The sequence below is a fragment of the Salmo salar genome, chromosome 24 (assembly GCF_965601325.2).
Source record: "Salmo salar chromosome 24, fSalSal1, whole genome shotgun sequence".
Classification (NCBI taxonomy): Eukaryota; Metazoa; Chordata; class Actinopteri; order Salmoniformes; family Salmonidae; genus Salmo; species Salmo salar.
Genome location: NC_138314.1, coordinates 11,956,081 through 11,971,365, shown reverse-complemented (window position 1 = coordinate 11,971,365; position 15,285 = coordinate 11,956,081). Strand labels below are relative to the sequence as shown.

The 15,285-nt window shown below is 40.4% G+C and overlaps 1 protein-coding gene across 2 annotated transcripts; it reads right to left on the bottom strand.

Annotated features, from left to right (window-relative positions):
* Nucleotides 1-2,802: 2,802 nt before the first annotated feature.
* Nucleotides 2,803-13,353, bottom strand: LOC106585118 (vesicle-associated membrane protein 8). Of its 2 annotated transcripts, none has more exons than XM_014170966.3 (3): nt 13,122-13,353; nt 5,281-5,436; nt 2,803-4,951 (listed from the first exon to the last, which is right to left on the bottom strand). In XM_014170966.3, the coding sequence occupies exons 1-3, from the start codon at nt 13,134-13,136 to the stop codon at nt 4,766-4,768; spliced, it is 357 nt and encodes a 118-aa protein (XP_014026441.1). In that variant the 5' UTR covers nt 13,137-13,353; the 3' UTR covers nt 2,803-4,765. The 2 variants fall into 2 exon arrangements, with proteins under 2 accessions (XP_014026441.1, XP_014026442.1); XM_014170967.3 differs by having other exon boundaries at nt 5,281-5,430; nt 13,122-13,293.
* Nucleotides 13,354-15,285: the final 1,932 nt, after the last annotated feature.

Below are 15,285 nucleotides of genomic sequence, written 5' to 3'. Positions count from 1 at the left end.
CTGTCAGGTTTGCATAATATAAGGAATTAGGAATTATTAATACTTTTACTTTTACTTTTGATACTTAAGTACATTTTAGCAATTCCATTTACTTTTGATCCTTAATTATAATTAAAACCAAATACTTTTACACTTTTACTCAAGTAGTATTTTACCAGATGACTTTCACTTTTACTTGAGTTATTTTCTATTAAGGTATCTTTACTTTTACTATGTATGACTTTGAGTAATTTTTCCACCACTGCTACTATGACAGTAGCTAGTCTAATGAGTGGGCTATATGACCATGATTTGCCTTTTGAGCAAGCATCAAACACATTAGTAGAGGGGATTGAAAACAAAAACTGCATTTTATGACAATTTGGCCCACATTCAACAGGCTCCAAAACTCAAACAATGGGTCCTTGTCTGTGTTCACTGTCAGCAACGGTCAGTAGTGTGGCTCTGAAATTTTGTTGTTATGGGCTACCAACTTCCATCCCAAATTCCTTGTGCTTCTAATGTACACCCTGTTCTGTTAATACTGTATTTCAATTCTAGTTTAACTCACAGCCTTACTCTGCATTAATACAGTTATAATACATAATAAATAATGCTCACCATAAGAGTTACAGTTGATGTAAACCTACATTACACTTATGACAACTGACATAGCGCAGTCATAATAGGAAACGTTCATGCAGTACATCTAGAAAAGGAAGGAAGGAGTGGGGTGAGAGAGCACAAACCCCACTTACAGAAATAAATCAGGAAATTGAAAGTGAAATAATACATGTGAGAGGAAGTAAACTTTTCTCACAGTTAAACAAACTTAAAAATGTATATCCCATTTGGTAGGGAATTCACAAGTTTTCAGTAGGAAAATGCAGTCTGAGTAATTTGATCACTGAGCTGAATGCACATTCTTACATTATTTCATCATTACAACTATTTCCATCAAGGTTTTGTGACATGAAACCAGAACAGAAACATGCATGTGAACGGAAACCACACTTTTTGTCTGAGTGCACTGTGTACCTGTATGCTTAGTATGTTTGTAATTAAGGTCATGCAGGAATATCTGTTGTCCTCCATCTTACCAATATGACATTAAACCAACCAACACTAATGTTATGTTTTCATACATTTTCATTAACTGTACTTTAACGGTAATAAAGAAATCATAAATGGGTTACCTGGGAAGGCAGGATTTTCTCTTTATCGCCATCATCTGTCAACATTGACTTAATGATAAACATGAGTAAGGGGTAAGCTATAACCCTGGTTGCCTGCCTTGGCTTATCAGAGCATACTAGAGCTGTGCCCAGTGTTGGGGCCCTTAATTGTGTATGGGGGCAGGGATGGACTGGGACCACAAATCGGCTAACACATTGCCCATTTTTTTCCCTTGAGGCCCCTATATTAGGCAAATAATGATCATTCTGCACAAAACCCCCAATTTAGAATGGTCCACTGGATTAAAGATGGACAGGCCCATCCGGCATTTACCCAAACTGACCTATGGCCAATCCGTTTCTGTATGGGGGCAGATGACAGCCACCATGTGAGGCTGTGTCAGGTCGTGTGGTACTAACCAGACTCTCTCAGGCCTGGTTAACAATGGGTCACGTCTGGGTCTGTTCCACACCAACACAAAGAACATATTCAGTCCACTCGGCCCTCCCTCCTTATCATTATGTAATATGGAGGAATGAGGACTCACATCCACATGACTTCCAATCAGAATCTGGACAGAATGCCTAGACACCATTTCCTGTCCAGTATAAATGGGCTCTTTTAGTTTCTTACATTGGAATCTGTTGTTTCAGGAACACATGATTGGTCATAAGGATTGCAAATGTAAATGTAAAATGTCATGTGAGAAGTACCTTGGTAATATAAGATTAGCATTTTTTTATGTTTTGTTAAAAACAATCACATTCCTTCTTTGGGATAAACCAGAACTACTCTACTCCGTTTACTGTTTACCATATATCCTGATTCCTAGTTACCTTACCCATATACATATAGCTTATATACCTTAACCCCTATGCCACAGGAGGTTGGTGGCACCTTCATTGGGGAGGGCGGGCTGGTGGTAATGGCTGGAGCAGAATCAGTGGAATAGTATCAAATCCATCAAACACACAGTTTCCATATATTTTGATGCCATTCCATTTGCGCTGTTCCAGCCATTATTATGAGCCATCCTCCCCTCAGCAGCCTCCACTGCCCTATACATATCTACCTCTACCGATCCAGTATCCCTTCCAATTAGTGGAAAAAATATCAGAATTGGGTAGAACGCAGCCTAAGGAGATCAGATCCAAACAACCTGGACCCCCTTCCCATCTGTGAGATCTGTGCTGTGAGATATCACACATGGATGGATATTTAGAGATGTCATTGAGGTCTTTGCATGGCGAGTATAAATTGCAAGATGTAAACACTGTTTATGCCCACTGTAAAACCTAATATACAGTCCAAGAAAATACTGTTAATGGTTCCAAAGATATTAAATATTAGATTAAAACTCTGGGAACCTTGACTGTTCTGGTAATGGCTCAACTGTTCTTTTCTGTTGATTCAAGATAACACCTTCACAAAGTAAACACTTAATCAAGACCCCCCCTCCCCCCCTCCCCTAGCTTATTGAGAGATCCCGGCAGTCAGTTAGAACACAGTAAAAACAACCTAAGGGGTTTCCCCATGATCCTTTGAGCAACTATACCAACCTCTTTGTGTTAGTGTAATGTGTCTCCCTCTTGTGACATTATGATCAAGCAAATATAACGAGACAATAAAGAAAGTACAAAACAAAAATCACCGTGTAAGGTAATACTATTTATTATATAACTAATCAGAAACAACATGATTGAACTCTATCAATTAATGAAAAACAAATAATTCTCCAGCAATTGGAACTGGCCCAAATTCCCAATACATCCTACTGGTCTAAAATATCATTATATATCTCTGGCCCGGAGCCCCACGGCTACACATATCTGACCTTTATGATCGGACTGTAGCAAGGCACATTATGGTGGCAGCCTTATAAAAAACAACAACAAAAATATTAATGTGCTCATACTTTTAATTAAGGCAAAATTGTATTTAAATAATTTCCCATTATAAAAGTGTCAGGCATTTTCTAAGTATGTAGACACTTTTTAATCCAAGCATGTCAGATCATACTCCTTCATTGGTATTGTTGATTAAAAATAACATTAATACAGTAATATGAAAAACAAAAGATGTTCAGAAGGGATGACAAATAGCCTTAAATGAACCTCAATGTTACACTAATCGGATGGTTTACAAATGTACTAAACAGGTGAAAACACTAAACATGAACTATATACACGCATGGGAGTTAACCCCTTGACCTCTCCAAAGCTCAGATGGTATTGCACCATTGGAGTGGGCAGTGGGATAAGTTAAAAGGCAAAAGTAGCTAAAGAATACATGTACCAAAAGCTACTCTGCAATTTATCGTTTTAATGGAGTCAAGATTACATTATCAGAATTAATACATTTTGGGGGATTTAAGACTAAAGTGGGCAAAGAAATAAAGGGGAAGAAATAGGTAAGCAATTACTGAATTACAGTACATTATAATTGAAAGATAGTGTCTTCCTAAAACAAGGCAGTAACTAAGCCATGTCATGACAGCAGTCATAGGAGCTTTAGACATTAGTTTAGACCAGCAGGGGAGTTGTTAGCTGTTCAATCATCCCTCTCTCACAGCAGCTTGACTGGAGTTAGCCAGGGTTTCCAAGACCTGGGTACAAGGAACATGATAACCAGCATAGGTCCTGACAAGAGTTCCAGCAGGTTATGTATGATGGAGTATCAGAAGGTCATGGATAGAGGTGTAAAGACCTTTCACTTCTCCAGTCTCCCACCATTCGCTCTCTTTCCCTCTCTCAGTTCCCACCAGCCTATGTCTCGTCTATGGCCTCCGATGCTTCCTTTAAGTGTAACATTGCAAGTCAGAAAATCTGTTCTCCCATCTTTCAAAACAAAAACACTGTGACAACCGTTCTAGTAACCAGTTCAGCTAAAACCCATTCAAATACTGTGAAAAAGTGGGAAAAGACTAACTATACAATTTAAAATAAATATCAGCAACAATGACCATGACAAACACACATCTCTACAGCACAAATATTTTCATATCTCCCATGTTCACCCATTCAAATCTGTCCTGACCTTTGACCTCTTGGAGGCTTAACTCCTTAGCCCTGACTGTGTGTGGATCACATTACATACCCTCAAACCACCAAATGGATAGAAACCATAAATGCCAGCATGAATTTAGAAATGTGTCACAAATAACATTATATAGGCTACAATGACAATATCTACCGCTTAATTAGTACTTTGGTCTTTCCTGAAAAACATTTGCGGCCTAGCATTAACAGAGAGCTTGAACAGAGAGAGCTTTTTCTTGAAATGAACCATATGGTGTTTGAATGGCCAAAGACTGGTTAGACGGAGGGTGTGAAGCTGTACACGAGTTGAGACAGTGATGTATTTAAGAAAAAGGTAGAAAATGTGCAAATAAGTGAGGGTTATTCATAAAAGCCAACATGCATCATTTCAAAGTGATGACGCATTGTTGAACTGTAGAGTCAACAGTAGCTATTGATCATGAGCCAAGTTGGTCTCGAAGTTGGGCTTCTCTTGAAAGAAATTGCTCAGGTGGTAAGCAAGCTAACAAGTATGTGAGTTTGTATGTGCGTGTGTGTGATGTACTGTAAATGTGTGTCTACGCCAAGGAGGGTTATTGCGCTTTCGTGGGTGTGGGAAGAGGGGGAGCAGGCGAACTTGTAGGGATGACGCCAGTGGCGAGCAGTACGATGATGAGGATTATGACGAGGACGATGACCACGATCACCACCCACAGCTTCATGTTCTTCCACCAGTAGGAACGAGCCACCTTCTGAGACGTGTGCTTGAAGTTCTGAGCCTGAGGGAGAGATGGGATGCTATTAGAAATATGCTAACACAAATCATACCATTTGCATTGTTTTGCAGTAACCAATGCTTTGCAAACTGTGTGTGTGTATAATGCATTTTGTTTTACTGTAAAGTGTGTTGCGAATTTTAAATGCAAGTTTGATTTGATTAGATTTAAACTGAAGTACACTACACAAACCCAAACTGTGGGGCACAAGTCCATAGATTACTTTAAATCCAATGATGGATACCTAATTTGGATTAACTATGAAATAAAATTTAAAAAAACAAACAGTAGAGGAGCACACAAGAGGGGAAGAACAGTGTTGTAGGACTGACCCCAGCCTGCAGGTCCTCTGACTTGCCCATCAGGTCGTCCAGCCTCTCACCCCGGGCCAGGATCCGGTCCACATTCTGGGTCATTATGTCCTTCACCCCATCCACCTGAGATTGCAGGGTCTTCACCTTGTCCTGCTCCACCACCTCACCCTGCTCCTGGAGAAAAACAGAGACAGACAGTGATAGAACATGAGAGAAAGAAAGTAATAGAACACGAGAGAGAGAAAGAGCATGAGAGAGAGAGCGAGAGAGATCAATGAGGATAATACGCTTCAGCACATGTTTTCGGAAACTGGTGATATCTGTGTGAGTCATTTTGTATTCTCTTACAAAAGCTTTATCAAAAATCAATTTACAACAGTAGGCAGGGGACCTGTGCAGCAGTTTTACACCTGTATGTACTGTATCTTTAGGTCATATCTCCAAGTCATAACTGCCTTTTAATGACGACGTAAGACCTGCACACATAAAACAGGTGTAATCATTGGTCCAAAAGGTTTTGCAACGCCAACCGTTTACTCCAAACGGAGAATGTTTTGCAACGAAAACGAGAGTTTCTATTGGATAAATTCAGGTAGGTCCCTCCCCGTTTCTTTCCATTTGGAATACACCCAACGATCCAAGTCAGAATCAGGAACATATGTATATTTCAACTAGGCCTACTATATTGCCAAGAGGCGTACATGAAAGAAAGGCCCCTGTAACTGTTCATCACTCCCCATGTTTTTTTATTTGCATAGTAGATTGTGCATATGTCATTTTTGTACATATTTCACAGACAGTTTGCTGTGTGAACTTTGACACCTTGAAGTGTAAAAGATGCTATAAGATGTTGAAGTGTTATGCCAATACTATATGTATGTGCCAGAAAGGGGGGGGTGCGTGTGTTGCACATTTCTTCCAAACCCTGTGAGCCCTCTGGCTCACAAACACAGGAATCTCTTCTTTCTTTCCACTCTGTGAGTCTCCTCGCTCTCTCCTTCACAACCTGCTCTCTCCCGGCACAGGGCTCTGCCTGCATGAGGAATACTGAATGGCAGACTGCTATCAAATGACAAGTCCCACTGAGAGCGAAACATTACATACTGACGAACAAAGGAAGTTCACTGATGTTAGAAACACTAGTAGGCTACATACAGTATTACACAGAATCTTATTCAAATATACTTGAGAAGCAAGCCCTTTTGAAGCTCGTTGAACATCTCATTCCAAAATCATGGGCATTAATATGGAGTTGGTCCCCCTTTGCTGCTATAACAGCCTCCACTCTTCTGGGAAGGCTTTCCACTAGATGTTGGAGCATTGGTGCAGGGACTTGCTTCCATTCAACCACAAGAGCATTATAAAGGTCGGACACTGATGTTGGGCAATTAGGCCTGGCTCGCAGTCGGCGTTCCAATTCATCCCAAAGGTGTTCGATGGGGTTGAGGTCAGGGCTCTGTGTAGGCCAGTCAAGTTATTCCACTCCAATCTCAACAAACCATTTCTGTATAGACTTCACTTTGTGCACAGGGGCATTGTCATGCTGAAACAGGAAAGGGCCTTCCCCAAACTGCCATAAAAGTTGGAAGCACAGAATCGTCTAGAATGTCACTGTATGCTGTAGCGTTAAGATTTACCTTCACTGGAACTAAAGGGCCAAGTCCGAACTATGAAAAGACAGCTCCAGACCATTATTCCACCTCCACCGAATGTTAAGGTTGGCACTATGCAGTCGGGCAAGTAGTGTTCACCTGGGATCTGCCAAACCCAGATTTGTCCGTTGGACTGCCAGATGATGAAGTGTGATTCATCACTCCAGAGAACTTGTTTCCACTGCTCCAGAGTCCAATGGCGACAAGCTTTTCACCACTCCAGCTGACGCTTGGCATTGCACATGGTGATCCTAGGTTTGTGTGCCGCTGTTCGGCCATTGAAAACCAGTTCATAAAACTGCCAACGGACAGTTATTGTGCTGACGTTGCTTCCAGAGACAGATTGGAACTAGGTAGTGAGTGTTGCAACCGAGGACATCAGCACTCGGCGGTTCCATTCTGTGAACTTGTGTGGCCTACCACTTTGCGGCTGAGCCGTTGTTGCTCCTAGACGTTTCCACTTCACAATACCAGCACTTACAATTGACCGGTGCAGCTCTAGCAGGGCAGAAATTGTTGGAAAGGTGGCATCCTATGACGGTGCCACATTGAACATCACTGAGCTCTTTAGTAAGGCCATTCTACTGCCAATGTTTGTATGCTGAGATTGCATGGCTGTGTGCTCGATTTTATACACCTGCCAGCAACGGGTGTGGCTGAAATAGCCAAATCCACTGATTTTAAGTGGTGTCCACATACTTTTGAATATATAGTGTATGTCTGTCGGCTCTGATAAAGTACATCCAACAGATAATCCCTTCGCTAACATAAATGAGGAAATTATTGAGATGAATTATGGATCAGTAAAGGTCAGTAAATAAGTGCCAGTCTGTGCTATCATGCCAAACATGTTTGACAATTACAGCAACAAACAGATCTGGGACCAGGGCAAGCTAAAGATAATAATGATGTTTGACAGCAAACTAGGTCCAGTTTCCTTTCTCAGATAACCTTCACTAAATGAATCCCAGTCTGGTCAGAGGTTGCCATGAAATCATAGTCAATCTGTTTCAGAGTAGCTCATGTGTACATGAACCTGAACGAACAGTTGTTCATCTGGGATAACTACTGTGAATTAAGAATAAATTACTCTTTGTGTGACAGTATAGGCTTGAACAGGGCTGAAGAATGTTTTGTTCCATTGAACCTCTATCATAGATTGCTCTAAAATGTACTTCTAAATGCCAATTCATTTCCCTAACATGTTGGTCAATAACATTAAAACCTGATAGTGATGGTTGGGAAATTGTAGCCTAAGTATTCTGTTTTATTTTGTTATAAAATACATCTCTGGGACGTTGTGGATTTATGGAGCTACTGTAAGACATTGATGTTGAGCCTATCGAGTGGTCCGTCTACAATGTACCCTCCACGACCATACAGCCCTGGCAACTAACACAGTAAAAGTACCTACCAACTTCCTAAACTCCGGCCTAGATTAGACCCCCTGACTTTTTCCACATTTTGTTAGGTTACAGCCTTATTCTAAAATGTATTAAATAGTTCCCCCCTAATTAATCTACACACAATATCCCAAAAGCAAACAGGTTTTTAGACATTTTAGCAAATATATATAAAATTAAAAAACTGAAATATCACATTTACATACGTATTCAGACCCTTTACTCAGTACTTTGTTGAAGCACCTTCGACAGTGATTACATCATTGAGTCCAAAGAGTTCAATCTTGGTTTCATCAGACCAGAGAATCTTATTTCTCATCGTCTGAGTCCTTAAGGTGCTTTTTGGCAAACTCCAAGTGGGCTGTCATGTGCCTTTTACTGAGGAGTGGCTTCCGTCTGGCCACTCTACCATAAAGGCCTGATTGGTGGAGTGCTGCAGAGATAGTTGTCCTTCTGGAAGGTTCTCCCATCTCCACAGAGGAACTCTGGAGCTCTGTCAGAGTGACTATCAGGTTCTTGGCCATCTCCCTGACCAAGGCCCTTCTTTCCTGATTGCTCAGTTTGGCCGGGCGGCCAGCTGTAGGAAGAGTCTTGGTGGTTCCAAACTCCTTCCAATTCTGAATGCTAGAGGCCACTGTGTTCTTGGGGCCTTCAATTCTGCAGAAATGTTTTGGTACCCTTCCCCAGATCTGTGCCTCGACACAATCCAGACTCAGAGCTGACAATTCCTTCAACCTCGTGGCTTGGTTTTTGCTCTGACATGCACTGTCAACTGTGGAAACTTATAGACAGGTGTGTGTCTTTTCAATTAAATTGACCACAGGTGGAATCCAATCAAGTTGTAGAAACATCTCAAGGATGATCAATGGAAACAAGATGCACCTTAGCTCAATTTCTAGTCTCATAGCAAAGGGTCTGAATACTTAAAAAACAGAAATACCTTATTTACATATTTTAAATTAATTTGCAAACATTTCAAAAAACCTGTTTTCACTTTGTCATTATGGAGTATTGTGTGTAGATTTTAGAATAAGGCTATAACGTAACAACCATCAAGCGCTATGATGAAACTGGCTCTCATGAGGACCGCCACAGGAAAGGAAGACCAAAGTTACCTCTGCTGCAGAGGATAAGGTCATTAGAGTTAACTACGCCTCAGATTGCAACCCAAATAAATGCTTCAAAAAGTTCAAGTAACAGACATCTCAAAATTAACTGTTCAGAGGAGACTGCGTGAATCAGGCTTCCATGGTCGAATTGCTGCAAATAAACCACTACTAAAGGACACCAATAATAAGAAGAGACTAGCTTGGGCCAAGAAACACGAGCAATGGACATTAGGCTGGTGGAAATCTGTCTTTGGTCTGATGAGTCCAAATATGAGATTTTTGGTTCCAATCGCTGTGTCTTTGTGAGACGCAGAGTAGGTGAACGGATGATCTCCGCATGTGTGGTTACCACCGTGAAGCCTGGAGGTGTGATTGTGCTTTGCTGGTGACACTGTCAGTGATTTATTTAGAATTCAATATGTGTTATTTCATAGTTGAGGTCTTCACTACCATTCTACAATGTTGAAAATAGTCAAAATAAAGAAAAACCCTTGAATGAGTAGGTGTGTCCAAACTTTTGACTGGTACTGCATATTTCACATTTGTATCTTAAAGCTTAATTGAGGAATAATCAATTGAAGTTGTAACATTTGTGACATTTTGGTCTTACCCAGACATTCTCTAAAGCTGAGATCCGCGATAGGCACAACAGCGCCACAGGCCACCCCAAGCGCATTTGTTATTGTTTTGAGGGAATGAGCATTCAGCATCATGGTAAAAAATACTCTGATGTTTTATTATAGGTGCAATGATGTCCAACTGGGGAAAAAAAAGTGTTTGTTGTTTGAAGTAGCATCTTTGTTGTTGTCATATCGCAAACGGATGTGGCAGTTTCAACGCTATGAATTCCAGATCTAAATGTTTCATCTGTAGGTGCTACAAAGCAAAAAGTGTTGTCATTTGAATCGTTACTGCTTGCTCTGTAATAGGAGTAGTATTTTCATTTAAATAACAATTGTCTTACATTATATTTTTCAGTATTCATAAATTAAAACGTGAATATTGTTGAACATAATAAAATGATCTATGGGCATATCAAAGTTCCAGTGGGATCTCTGCTAGTTTTAAGGTTATGGCCCATTTTATACAGAGAAATTGCCATAGTAAGCAATGTAACCAATCACAGCACTTCTTTTACTTGTACCATTGCACATCCTGCAAATAACCAGCAGAGAGCTACCATTTTGAATCAATTTTTACATTCACTATGTTGGTAACGCTTACAAATTGGACCATAGCCCAAAAGTAGCAGAAATACCACTCAGGAACTTTGATATGCCTGTAGAGTATATTATGTTAAACAATATATAAAATATGATTTTGCAAATGTTCTATCTATGAATATATTTTCAATATTCATAAATTACTGTAAAATGCTTTTTTTTATACTACTAATATTACAGAGTCAGCGGTAAAGCTTCATATGACACATTTTTGCTTTGTAGCACCTACAGACTAAACACTATGTAGTCTTAAAAAGGGTAAGGCCAAAATGTCACAAATGTACCTCTTCAACTTATTATTTTTCCAATTATGCTTTAAGATACAAATGTCAAATATGTCAATAATCTTTCCTCCAAAGGACCCTTCTATGGATTATTTTTAATGAAAATACAACAAACAAAAAAACTATTTTTCTTTAAGGAATCATCCATTTAGTCAATTGTACACTGAGCAAAAATATAAATGCAACAATTTCAAATATTTTACTGAGTTACAGCTCATATAAAGAAAATCAGTCAATTTCACATGACTGGGTATACAGATATGCATCCGTTGGTCACACATACCTTAAAAAAAAGGGTCATGGATCAGAAAGCCAGTCAGTATCTGGTGTGACCACCATTTGCCTCATGCTGCCCGACACATCTCCTTCGCATAGAGTTGATCGGGTTGTTGATTGTGGCCTGTGGAATGTTGTCCCACGCCTCTTCAATGGCTGTGCGAAGATGCTGGATATTGACGGGAAACGGAACATGCTGTCGTACACGTTGATCCAGAGCATCCCAAACATGCTCAATGGGTGACATGTCTGGTGAGTATGCAGTCCATGGAAGAACTGGGACATTTTCAGCTTCCAGGAATTGTGTACAGATCCTTGCGACATGGGGCCGTGCATTATCATGCTGAAACATGAGGTGATGGCGGCAGTTGAATGGCACAACAATGGGCCTCAGGATCTGGTCACTGTGTCTCTGTGCATTCAAATTGCCATCGATAAAATGCAATTGTGTTCGTTGTCCATAGCTTATGCGTGCCCATACCATAACCCCACTCCCACCATGGGACACTCTGCTCACAACGTTGACATCAACAAACTGCTCGTCCACACGACGCCATACACGCTGTCTGCCATCTGCCTGGTACAGATGAAACCAGGATTCATCTGTGAAGAGTACACTTTTCCCGTGTGCCAGTGGCCATCGAAGGTGAGAATTTGCCCACTGAAGTCGGTTAGGATGCCCAACTGCAGTCAAGACGATGAAACAGTTTCTGACAGTTTGTGCATAAATTCTTCGGTTGTGCAAACCCACAGTTTCATTAGCTGTCCAGGTGGCTGGTCTCAAGACAATCCCACAGGTGAAGAAGCCTGATGTGGAGGTCCTGGGCTGGCGTGGTTACATGTGGTCTGCGGTTGTGAGGCCAGTTGGATGTACTGCCAAATTTTCTAAAACGACATTGGAAGTGGCTTATGGTAGAAAAATGAACATTCAATTCTCTGGCAACAGCTCTGGTGGACATTCCTGCAGTCAACATGCCAATTGCACGCCCTCTCAAAACATGAGACATCTGTGGCATTGTGTTGTGTGCTAACACTGCACATTCTATTATTCCCAGCACAAGGTGCACCTGTGTAATGATTATCACCGTTAATCAGCTTCTTCATATGCCACACCTGTCAGGTGGATGGATTATCTTGGCAAAGGAGAAATGTAAACAAATGTCTGCACAAAATAAGACAAATAAGCTTTTGTGCGCATGGAACATTTCTGGGATCTTTTATTTCATCTCATGAAACCAAGTGTCGTGTTTATATTTTTGTTCAGTAAACTTCAAGACTTTATTACATCCTCTCCTGAGGAAGCACAGTACACAGTATTCCACAGTAAGTTCATACTGGGTTTTCCAGTATTCTCCCATAGAGCCGACAAAGAGGAAGGTGTAGTATTTGAGTTAGCCTTGTATATTTGACTATCATCTCCTTCAAATTTACACAGTTGAAGCTTCATGCCGAGGTTGTCTTGGAGGTGGTAACTAATTACAGTATTCTTGTAATATTGTTCAATATATTGTTTCAATAAGCTTTATTGTTGTTATCTAATATATAGATTTGGCTACATTCAAGGGTGATTATCAAATCAAACAGACTACCCAAAAGTAACAACTGTTGCGCAGGCGCCAGTAGAGAAATGTACGAATTTCAACACTTTGGTACATTTCCTCAAAAGCGACATTGCCACGACATCTTGGTCAGAAAGAATTTGCGGCGAGGGCAAAACAGAACCTTTTCATTACATAATATGAAGCCCAAACAGGAGACGAAACGATCAACCTGTTGCATTTAGATTCTCAAGTGAGATGGATAGACTGTGTGTACTCGACTGAGACTGGTTATAACGCTGTAATGTTTTGTTTTCTATACAAAACAAAATATTTCAAGTACATCAGAAAATAACGATTGTTCCAGCACCTACCAGATCATTATACATGTTGTTGGAAAATGGAGTCCTTTGCCACCGGAGTGATAGCTTCTTTAATCCTGATGCATCAAATGTGTCGAACTTTTGTATTGAGTTTGTGGTCCCCGTTCAACAGCCGATTACGTTACCTCCTACCTACTTCCTGGTTTGTTGTTTTCTCCCTCAAAGTGAATTCATTGCTTCGCTTTGACCCTGCTTGAATATTTTGCTTCCACTTGCATCCTCGTGAGGGCGTCAAAGCGCGGCGCCCTAAGGTGCACCTGCAGCAAGTAAGAAAAAGTAGACCCAACTCAGGAGAATGTCGTTGATGCTGGTTGTCCCACACACGTTCACATCAGCATTCTTGATAATAGTTATGTGTTCATATGCTGGGGCCTGGAGATTACAGTAAAGAACATTTTCCTTTTTACTTGCAACTTATCTGTGTGCATGCACTGTAGAACATACAGCAGCAGGTGGATTGACATCTCACCCCTATCAGCTGTCATGCCCATAGTGGGCACAGGGGCACGTGCCCCATCAGATTTGTCCTGTTTCAAAAATAAAATATATACAGTATTGTTTAAAAAAGTATACATTTTTGTTTGTTTCTCTCAGGGTTTGGAACCAAAATATTTTTGGGGTTTTGTTCCACTGTTCCAACTAGCAAAATAAAGTTCTGAATTGGTTCCCGAACAAAAAATAAGTACTGGTTTATATCCTTCCTTTCTGTTCCTTTTTTAACCTGTGAATAAACAGTTTTTACATTTAGTTCATTCAATTACTTCACCAGTCAGTGAGGATAGAGCAGGCAAGCTAGTTGTTTACATAAGTAAACAAAAATGTAGGTGTGGAGAGAGTGAGAATGTTGACAAGAATGCTTGAAGCTCTGGGCATCTTATGACATGAAAAAGTACTAAATTGCCATACTTGAGTAAAAGTAAACATACCTTAATAGAAAATGACTCAAAGTGAGTTACCCAGTAAAATACTACTTGAGTAAAAGTCTAAAAGTATTTGGTTTTAAATATACTTAAGGATTAAAAGTAAATAGAATTGCTAAAATGTACTTATGTATCAAAAGTATAAGCCATTTCAAATTCCTTATATTAAGCAAACCAGGCGGCATCATTTTTTAATTGCCGGATAGCCAGGGGCACACTCCAACACTTGGACATCATTTACAAACGAAGCATTTGTGTTTAGTGAGTCCGCCAGATCAGAGGCAGTAGGGACGACCAGGGATGTTCTCTTGATAAGTGTGTGAATTGGACCATTTTCCTGTCAAAATTAAATGAGTACTTTTGGGTGTCAGGGAAAATGTATGGAGTAAAAAGTACATTATTTTCTTCAGGAATGTAATGAAGTAAAAGTTGGCAAAAATATGAATAGTAAGGTAAAGTACAAATACCCCCCAAAAAACTAATTAAGTAGTACTTTAAAGTATTTTTGCTTAAGTACTTTACACCACTGATTACAGTGCATTCGGATAAGTATTCAGACCCATTCACTTTTTCCACATTTCGTTACGTTACAGCCTTATGGATTAAATCATTTCCCCCCCAAATCAAACGACACACAACACCCCATGACAGAGAAAAAAAACAGATTTTTAATTTTTTTTAGCAAATGTAAAAACATACTAAACTGAAACATCATATTTACATAAGTATTCAGACATTTTACTCAGCACTTTGTTGAAGCACCTTTGGAAGCTATTACAGCCTCGATTCTTCTTGGGTATGACACTACATGCTTGGCACACCTGTATTTGGGGAGTTTCTCCCATTCTCTGCAGATCCTCTCAAGCTCTGTCAGGTTGGATGGGGAGCGTCGCTGCACCGCTATTTTCATGTCTCTCCAGAGATGTTCGATTGGGTTCAAGTCCGGGCTCTGGCTGAGCCACTCAAGGACATTGAGACTTGTCCCGAAGCCACTCCTCCTTTGCTCCGTTAATTTTTCCCTCGATCCTGACTACTCTCCCAGTCCCTGCCGCTGAAAAACATCCGCACAGCATGATGCTGCAACCACCATGCTTCACTGTAGGGATAGTGCCAGGTTTCCTACAGACCTGACACTTAGCATTCAGGCCAAAGAGTTCAATCTTGGCTTCATCAGACCAGAGAATCTTGTTTCTCATGGTCTGTGAGTCCTTTAGGTGCCTTTTGGCAAACTCCAA

What these genes read in the sequence shown, in the direction of transcription:
- LOC106585118 (XM_014170966.3), bottom strand. An exon ending in CAGAGGACCTGCAGGCTGGG is followed by an intron (nt 4,952 to 5,280) that starts GTCAGTCCTACA and finishes TCTCTCCCTCAG; the next exon opens with GCTCAGAACTTCAAGCACAC.